This window comes from Saccostrea echinata, unplaced genomic scaffold (assembly GCF_033153115.1).
Source record: "Saccostrea echinata isolate AGI-Se365-2 ecotype Australia unplaced genomic scaffold, CSIRO_AGI_Sech_v1 ptg000025l, whole genome shotgun sequence".
Taxonomy (NCBI): Eukaryota; Metazoa; Mollusca; class Bivalvia; order Ostreida; family Ostreidae; genus Saccostrea; species Saccostrea echinata.
Window position 1 is genome coordinate 26784958 of NW_026889774.1, and position 9872 is coordinate 26794829.

A 9872-nucleotide genomic window follows, 5' to 3' on the forward strand; every position below is an offset into this window, starting at 1 on the left:
CATATAGGCCTACTATAAATATGAAATTAAATTTAAATAAATCTAAGGGGACGATAATTAAATTTGATTCAAAGGTGAGGACCAAGAGCGGGAACTGGCAAATTAATTATAAAAATATGTCAGTCAAGAACAGATTGTTTATTTTCAAGATGATCAAGGACAGATTATTTGTTTTCTTCTGCATTGAAAAAAGTTTGACAATTTGCAAAAAACCTCAAAACAAAGTTAAAACAAAGTTACAAACAAAATCCAAACAACAACAAACAAACAAACAAAAAAGAAATTGAAAACTGCCAAGCTCCCAAACTCTACATTATTTCGGGGGGGGGGGGGTAATCACCAGACAAGGACAGTTTATTTATTTTCAACATTTTCGAAGACAGATTATTTGTTTTCAATGTTTAGCAACCCCCCTCCCCGATTCAAATGGTCGTCCCCTACGAAAATTTTGATCCGATTAGTTTCAATTAACAGACTTTTTAATTTATGTTAAATTGTGCCCCCAATGAAATCCCTTCCTGGACCTGTAGAAGATTGATGAGACACAATCGTAAGAAAATGAACTTTTCTCTGCTGTAAAGATTATATATTTGCAAAATTATTAATCCTATGGAACCCCCTTCCCGTCCCAGGAATCAAGGATCCCTCTTAAAATGGTAAAAGGAATAATGTATCTAAGAAGATTACACTTAGACTAAGGTAAGTGCTCCCTCCCATCACCACCACCACGAAATACGTTTTTTTTCAGGTTTGAGGTAGTTGATAACATTTTTTTAATTGCTTGTCAAAAATTTCCGAGTCTGACTTCTGTTACAGTTGAAGTTGCCCCCCCCCCCCTAAAAAAAATCCTGGATCTGCGCCTGTTAAAGACCTGATTTCAATATTCATATACGCTTTTTATGGATCAAAAGCCTGATGGCATTCGATGAATAATTATATTATTACTCGCAAGGGTTTTTCTCCCAACAAATTAAAGGGGGTAGTGAAGGGTGGTTATTAGTTCTGATGATCAGCCAAAAAATTGCCAATTTCAGGTTCTTTCAAGTTGTGACCCCTCGAATTATTAAAAAAATATTTTTAAAAATATAATTTTGATTTTAGGCCCATTCTGGGGCTATCAAAAAAAAAATTAAAAAAAAAAAAAAAAAAAAAAAACAAGATGCAAACGATTTTTTCTGTCAAATGGCAAATTTACAAACCAAAAAAATCTATAAAAAACCACTGTGAGAATTCTATGGGTTTTCCCCAAAAGATGGCAGTCAAGGGACATAATTTTTGCAAAGTGTGGATTCTTTATAAAAGACATTTATCATTTAACTTTAGTTTATAAAACTATGCATTAGCATGACAGGAATGTCATCATAGAGATATATGCATCTTCTGTACAAGTATGTGGCAATATATATAAAGATATATACATATGTATATACTTCTGTATAGATGCATGTATATCAATGTTTTCTCTTTCTATTGCTTAATTCAAAAAAACCTTACCTTTTACTTTTAATTAATATAAATAATTCAAGGGGGAGGGGGATGGGGTTTGTTACGAGGAGACACTGGACACGTAACTGTCCCTCACAAGGCATCTCCTTTATACAACGAACCCATGTATACACCTGGACAAACTTAAATACCTAATCAAAGTTATATCTACAATGCATTTACTTTAACCAACACAGCCTTATCAACATTTATCTAACAAATGTTGAAATTGTGTGAAATATCAGAGACGTAGTCACAAACTTAAAGGGGGGGGGGGGGGCTAAAATCCAAGAAAGATGTAAAACGTGTAATATAAAGAAATTAGCAATTTCACTTTGAGGGGGCACAACCAGATATTTTCAGTTGGGGGGCACTATCAACTACCAAAATTCCTTACAAGCAAAATAAAAAAAAAAGGTCTGTCACAGATTGTCGAGCGAATTTATCTTTTAACTAATTAAAATACAACTCAAATGCTTTTGTTTACAATTTACATGTTTAATTAATGATGATACTATATACAAATGTCATTGTTGTTGTTTGTCGTAATTTCCCGTCTCGCCGCTGGCTTTTCCACCTCACAGGCTGGAGGATGCACTCTAGGTTCCAAAGCTGGCTGGCCTATCTACTACACGCCATGGGCGGACTTTAGGCACTGGGTGGCCTCACTGTTGTACAAAAACTCTGACATAGGGATGGAACCTGCTCCAACATATACATACAAGTTTTACTTACAAGCTCTAGTGGCTTTACACAAATACACATTACACTCATTATCAAATTTATAGATAATGGACACGTCTTAGATAAGACTCAATTACACACACATGAGTTGTTTAAATTATACATACAACTCTTACACAAATGCAATATTGCGAATTGCTACTTTACGGACAACAATTTTGACAGAAATTGTACACCGTACTTTGAAATATTTAAATACGTGTTACTATAGATAGAAATCAAATTAAAGGAAACACACATGCTAAAAATGATGAGAAATGCGGTGACTGGATGTTTTAGGACAAATGAATAGTATGTAGGAAATAACTAAAATAGAATTATAAATATAAGCCTTACCTCAGAAAAGCTTGACCATTACACTGCTAAAAATTATATCAGACCAGGGCAAGCACTGCCATCAATCACAAGGGTACATACATGTAAAAAACAAAGATATAAGAGGAGATAGAGGCGTCCTCCTCTCTGGACTGCCGCGTCCAAACTAACTGGCACGGACTGGCGGGTTTTAAGGTCCAGTGAATTGAGGTTCAGTGAAGGATATGTACAGTAATAACGCATTTAAAACGAAGGGGTTCCCCACGGGATATTTACATGAAATTTAAAATACATTACCAAAAGTATGTTAGGATGATTTTAATGTGACAAGGTCATCAGACGTTATGATTGAGGAAGCACAATCATATAGTCGCTATGTTTTCTTTAGTATTCTATATATCGGCAAAATTGTTAGGGGGCACCCCCTCCCCCCGATTCCTACGGCCATGATTAAGATGTAAAACGTTTAATATCAAGCCGCTGTCTAAGTTGAATGAGAGGATTTAAAGTTGATTGACATTCATCACAGGTATACCGAAATCAGAATCTCCAATACTGCAGCTATCTTGTAGAAATTACTAATCTTGATGAGATTCGGATTGGCTAGGATATATTCTAAAGTATATTACATTACTATTACTTCAGAAGAAATGCATACTCAGTTGTTGCTGAAAATAAAATAAATTTGCCATAAAATGAGGTTTAATATAATTTCAACATAGCTGTGATTTTGTTCTACATTAAGTGGGGGGGGGCACAGACATACTCTTGCCCCCCCCATCTGAAAGGGGGGGGGCTAGTGCCCCCACTGTCCCCCACCCCCACCCCCGTGACTACGCCCATGAATATAGTACATATTAATGAAAAATAAAGACACTGGGAAAGTATTCATCATTTGGATGGTGATAATATATTTGATCATAGTCTGTCATTGGTCATAGGCATCCTAATTCTTGATGTGTGTAGACATGTAAGATAAAAAAAAAATGACTACTTGATTAAATTTATTGAGGTTTTAATTGAATCTGATGGAACATATCTCAATTATCAATCATTCACCTTGGTCCTTTTCTTATCAACAAGATAAAATTTCACATCTACAGTCTGTATCTGAGTGTTCGATTGATCTTTCCAGCAATCCATATCAATGTCGTTCTGAAAAGCTGTGGTTCTACTGTTATTTTATTCAGTTTATTGCATTACAATGACACACACACACATAAGCACTGTTCCTAGTCAATGTTAAACGTCCACTAATCCCTCACAAGCTGCCAATGAAAACAGGAAACTCTCTGTGGCAGGTGCCATTTTGCGTTCCTTCAGAGTTTCCAGTTGAATCACATGTTTTCCATCTTTGGTTTCAGTAGCGAGGCTCCTTAGGTTATTTAGCAGTTCTCCAGTCTTTTTTGATATTTCCTGCAGCAGAATATAAAGAATTCAGGATCAAAATTTACCTTGATTAGTGGTTCCCCTATCATTTCATCTTTACCTATCTAAACGTTTACCTTGATAAGTTGTTCCTCAGTCATTTCATCTTTACCTGTCTAAACATTTACCTTGATAAGTTGTTCCTCAGTCATTTCATCTTTACCTATCTATTAAAAGTTTACCTTGATAAGTCGTTCCTCAGTCATTTCATCTTTTCCTATCTATTAAACGTTTACCTTGATAAGTTGTTCCTCAGTCATTTCATCTGACTCTGCACACTGTACCATGTGTTTTGCAATATCTTTGTGCAGCTTACCCATGGCAAAAGATTCTAAAAGAAGAAGAAAATAATGGCATATGCCTTGAATGAGTCACTAAAGAAAAAAATGTGAAAATTAAGAAAGGAGGATATTCTGTCACTCGATCCTTTCATAGACATTTTTTTGTCATAAAGTTACATAACTTATCCATTTTTTCCTTTAAATATTGAAAATTCTACATACATGTAATTTGTGGAATTCTGAGCATGCTAATTGAATTAAAAACATAATGAAATTGTCAAATTTTATGATAGCATATCTTTCACCATATTGTTTTACACTTCAGAATGACTTCAAAGTCCATATTTTACTTTCAGAAAATGATACCTTTGGCTTCTGGTGCTATAGAAATCTGTCCAGTAGATGTGTTTACAAAAACATCATACAAGTCTGATCTTCAAAAGAAAAATAACTGTAAGATATATATACAGCTAGGTTTTAGGGCAAAGCCAGCCCTGCAAAATAATATGTTTTGTGCCAACATTGAAAATGTTCTAAAATATTATCCAGAAACAAAGTTAAGAATGAATCTTAAATGTAGAAAGTAAAAACAAAACTGATTTGGTAGAAAGTGACCTTTTACTGGAATAAGTTAATATTCAACACCTTTGAACACATATCCCTACCCTCCATGGAATCATCTGTGACCCTTGCTACATGACTACTGAACACATACCTGCCTTCTATCAAAGCATCTGTGACCCCTGCCACATAATAACTGAACACATGCACACCTGCCCTCCCCAATGAAACATCTGTGACCCCTGCAACATAATTACCGAATATACATACCTTCCCTCCACTGAAGCATCTGTGACCCCTGCCACATAATTACTGAATACATACCTGCCCTCCATTGAAGCATCTGTGACCCCTGCGACATAACTACTGGTCTGTTTTAATACATCCACCTCTGAGTCCTCCATCTCTATCAAAGGGAAGGCTATGTCCCAGTTCTGCCTGTGCCACACTAGAGCAGGAAGGGACCTGTAGGGAGATTGATTGAACAATTGATTACTGTAAACCAACTATTATTTGCTTCAACTTTTATTCGCGATTCATCAGTTTGAAATGAATCCGTGACAATTAATTTTTGTGACTGAGGAATCATTCTCTACCAATACAAAGCAAAATAAATGTTTAGCGGCGATTAATATTTGGGAGTTAAAGTAGGTCGCGAAACTTGCGAATATTTCTCGTACGCGAATGCAAGTTGGTTACTTACTGATTAAATCTAGCTGCTGTTACTTTAAATCAAATCATATTTCAAAGTATAATTAGTTAAAAACACAACCTTATCATGGAAGTGTTTAATAGAAGTATTGATGAATTAATCTATTTTATTGGATCAAATTTATAGACAGTTTGATTAAAACCAGACCACCACCCCACCCCCTCCCATCTAGAAGACGACTTTAATCAGACTGCTTTATTGATCACATAAGTAAACACTGTATTAATTGATGGATTAATCCACAGATGGGTGAATTCATTACATGCAGGGTCAATTGATTGTTATTGGTCAGATAGAAGACCAGTACCTGACTATGGACATTAATTGTTGAACTTGATTCTCTGGACAGTAAACCACCAGCCTCTTTTTGAGAAGTAGAGCTGTGTAAACAATGATGGACTCCACTCCATAGGTTAAAATAAAATCTGTCAAAAAAATCATCTCATTTTTGAAGGGAAATATAGATTTCATGGACTAATTTAAAGATACGTTGCAGATATTCTGTATGTCAGTTGTTTTATATGGGTTGAAGTGTATAACATAAAAAAGCTTTCCTGGACTATCAATGATTTTTAAAATGATATTTACATGTATATCATTTAAAAATACTGTAAAATAACTTTTAATTTGCGAGAACCATTTTTGCCTCTTTTGTGAAAATTTCAATCTTGTGCATATTTTCAATATCAAATATTATTTACAACAATGATTGAAATTCTTTTAAAAATTGCCTCGCTTATGTAAATATTAAAAAAATATCATCAAAATAAGATGTCATGATATTTTGGTGATCTACAAAGGTCAAGTTTTATTCATTGACAAAGTAAATAACATGTAATTCATTGACGACCTTATATGTGCATACCTTTTAGCTTGGTGTTGGCATATGATCTTCTGATGTCATAGTCCTGTACAGAAAATCGTCCATTTTCCTCAGTAGAACAGCTCCCCCTGGTGGTGACGCTGAGATAACTCTCCAGTAATTGTGCTGGGTTGCCAGATTTTCGGTATTTCTTCAGCAAGATCCTACAAAGTATCTCATATTTTTCTGGGTTGAAATCTTTGGTGACTAGAACAATGGAAACATGTGTCACCTGAAAAAAAAACAAAAAAAAACAGAATGCCTCAGATGATGTGAAACATTGTCTGCAGTTTAAGGAAAATAAGACACGTACTTCAAAATTTTGTAAATTCACATACACTGCTAGGTTTCAAATGAATTATTTTTAATATATTAACAATATACGAAAGTCAAATTATATATGATTTAATTAAAAGGTCAGTGACTTTTTATCTAATTAGAGCATTAATACCATTATATAATAAAGAAAATTATGACAGCTGATTTGCAGACAATGATAATGAAATAACTACTGTTTAGAAGAAAAAAAATCTGGAAATACAAAACTGAACACCTGCTTATTAATAAATATTTTGATTTTGTTTTGTGCTTGTTTTTTTCTTAATTTTGGTAAAAATATGAAATTTGCACCATGTGTCAAGCCAATGCTTACTTTAGGAAGGTGGTCAGAGTCATCTACAACAAAGGTAAAGATGTAGTACCATGTGTGATGTCTCTGACTGTACAGAAACGGTACCGCATTGTCTGGGGCATCAAGCCGAGACTTCCGAATAAAGAATTCTCTGTCTGCTTCGCTCACAGATGGATAGGACCACGTCCATAGCACATCCCCATTTACATCTCGCTCTACAAAAGTAAAACAATAGTTTTTGAATAACATTTAAGTCAGTTATCTATCAGGACTTAAGGAGGTTGGTTCCTGCCATCAAAAGTAATGAGAATTTTTTATCAAGTATATTTTCAGAATTTATACACATAACTTAATTAAAAATCAAAACAAAAAATGGAGGTCAATGCGCTTCTTTTGGTGCTACAGAGCATTTAGTTTGACCTTTTTGCATTGTAAATACATCTTACACATAAATCAATTTTTAAAGTTTTTTTCCTCCAATATTTTTTATTCAAATAAGTTATGGGAACAAACACAGTCTTATTTCATCTTGAATAGATCCATTAAAATTTTTGACAACGAAAAATTTTTCAAATTACTCCACATGTTCCATTATTTGACCTTTTTGCACTCAAAAAATTTCATTTTGCTAGCATTAAAAATTTAACAAGCAAAAAACTCATTTAAAAGTAATGACATTTTACTGAATTTAAGAAGAATGGTTAAAAGTATCTTATATATTCAGAAAAGAAAATTAAAAGTGGGGGTCTTTGATGTTAATTTTTAGATATTACTAAAATAGTGCTAATTTTCAGCTTAAATTAGGGCTATTTTCTTCCTAAATTTTCACAACATATTTGCTATATTTATCAAATATGATGATAGAATTCATGACAGTTTATTTAATGTATAATTTAAGACCAGTATAAAACAGTTCACTGCACAAAATAACTCTGTGCAGACTGCATGTAAAAATAGGAATCCAAACTTAACATACTTTAAATACTTCGAAAGAGAAAAAATGATCATTTTCTTCTAAAAAAACCTTCCACCACAAAATATAGTTCCTCACATAATGCTTTTGGTATGGAATTTAATCATGGAGTTTTAACTTAATATAGTTTGTTTGGCAATGTAGAATCCAAATTTATTGTAAGAATTAAAACATTATGCAGAACTTTTTAAATATAGGTTAAAATAAAAATCTGCTCAAAAGCTCAGGAGCAAACCTCGTTAATACTCTACAGAAAATTGCCTATCAACCATTCATGAGGACAACAAGTTGTCAAAGGAAATTTGAGGTTGCCCAAATGAACCTGAACCCATGCAGACAGGTAGTTGCATTTTTTTTTTAAAATTTTGACGCTAACCATTTCTCAACAAAACACCTGTTTAAATTCTGATATATGTACAATCAATATGAATTATGTGATTAAAATTTCCCTCAGTGCACATGCATGCCATTTAACATCGATGTTTAATGTTAAGTATTTTTCTTATCACAAAAATAATTAACTCAGTCTCTTACCTAATATGATTTATTAAGTAGCATTTTTTGTGATAAGAAAATACATATAACATCAAATGTTACAGAAAGTGAATGTTTAGCAAGAGTGCAATGACGGTATTTCGCGGTATATTTTTCCACGGTTCAATTCACGATATGCTAAACTGATATCGCGGTTCGGTTCAATCGGTCCAGAATTATCTGAATTGTCCGTTTTGTTTCCTTGTTTACAATTTCAAAATGGCTTCCTTGCAAAACATGAGGTCGATGATAGCGCCTTATCTATTCTATCGGCAGTTAAATTCATCTCCAGCATCTTACAAACCTCAGATTTAACACGAAAGACTTTATCTCACCCCTAATGTGATTAAAAGTTATAGATGTTAATACAAATCATAAGCCCTTTAGATCTAAACGTATTCTATTGTAATACACGATATCTCATTCTGCATGTATTTCGATGAAAATTCGCTGTCTTGTTGACTAAAACGTGTTAACATGAGAAATATGACGACTGATTTTCTACTTAAATGAAAGAAATAAATGAATAAAAGTCTTCCTTTTTCATCCCAGTTTAAAAGAAAAAAACAAGGAAAGGTCCCCGTAGTTCCCTGTAAATGTTCGTCTTTGGTTTAGAATATTGTCACAACTCAAAGATCTATCCATCCAATTCAAGTTAACAAATTGATATTTTTAATTATTATCAAAAAAAATATGAACATTTGCTTTAAACTTGTCAAGTTAAGACTTCTTAACCTTGTGATGTATCGTGATACGTATCGTATCGTGAGCTGAATACCGTGATACGTATCGTATCGTGAGGTTGGTGTATCGTTGCACTCCTAATGTTTAGCCCTACAGGTACTTGGGTCTTGCCCTGCTTTCTAAATGCTACAGAGGTTTTCAATTATGAATCAAAACAGGGAGACCAAGCTTTATCAGATTGATGTACATGTACGTAAGATTGAAAAAAAAAATTTTTAGTTAAGAAATTTAACGACCTACAGTACACATGTTCAGAAACATTCCAAACTATTAATAAAGTGAAAGTAGAAAGGGGCGTATATAATTACATTGCATGTGGGTTTGTTTTCCCCACTATAATAGCAGTCTCATGTACAAAAACATAAAATTTAAGAATTCTACATGAATTTGCTGAATAAATATTTCTACATCAACAGTTACCGATCAATCCTGTCGATTTTGCACTCAAAAACTGATGTGTATTCGTCATTGTGTTCCTTGTTTCATTTTTAATTTGCTAGTCCTCTTTTAATAACTAGGACCAATTTACTTCGAAATTAAAAAAAAAAAAACAAAAAAACAAAAAAAAAAACTTTTATTTTAGATTACAATTATATTCAATA

General features: G+C 33.4%; 1 protein-coding gene across 1 annotated transcript; it reads right to left on the reverse strand.

Annotated features, from left to right (window-relative positions):
* Positions 1-3542: 3542 nt before the first annotated feature.
* LOC133192789 (DENN domain-containing protein 10-like) lies at positions 3543-9774 on the reverse strand. Its single transcript, XM_061328798.1, has 8 exons — positions 9691-9774; positions 7041-7234; positions 6392-6620; positions 5834-5951; positions 5139-5279; positions 4620-4687; positions 4209-4303; positions 3543-3960 (listed from the first exon to the last, which is right to left on the reverse strand). Exons 1-8 carry the CDS (start codon positions 9737-9739, stop codon positions 3787-3789), a joined length of 1068 nt encoding a protein of 355 aa, XP_061184782.1. The 5' UTR covers positions 9740-9774; the 3' UTR covers positions 3543-3786.
* Positions 9775-9872: the final 98 nt, after the last annotated feature.

Excerpts from the sequence above, each read along its gene's own strand:
- LOC133192789 (XM_061328798.1), bottom strand. The coding sequence starts at position 9,739 with ATGACGAATACACATCAGTTTTTGAGTGCAAAATCGACAGGATTGATC. Across the intron at positions 6,621-7,040 it reads ACTCTGACCACCTTCCTAAA|GTGACACATGTTTCCATTGT; the intron begins GTAAGCATTGGC and ends TTTTTTTTTCAG. Across the intron at positions 4,304-4,619 it reads TATAGCACCAGAAGCCAAAG|AATCTTTTGCCATGGGTAAG; the intron begins GTATCATTTTCT and ends TTCTTCTTTTAG.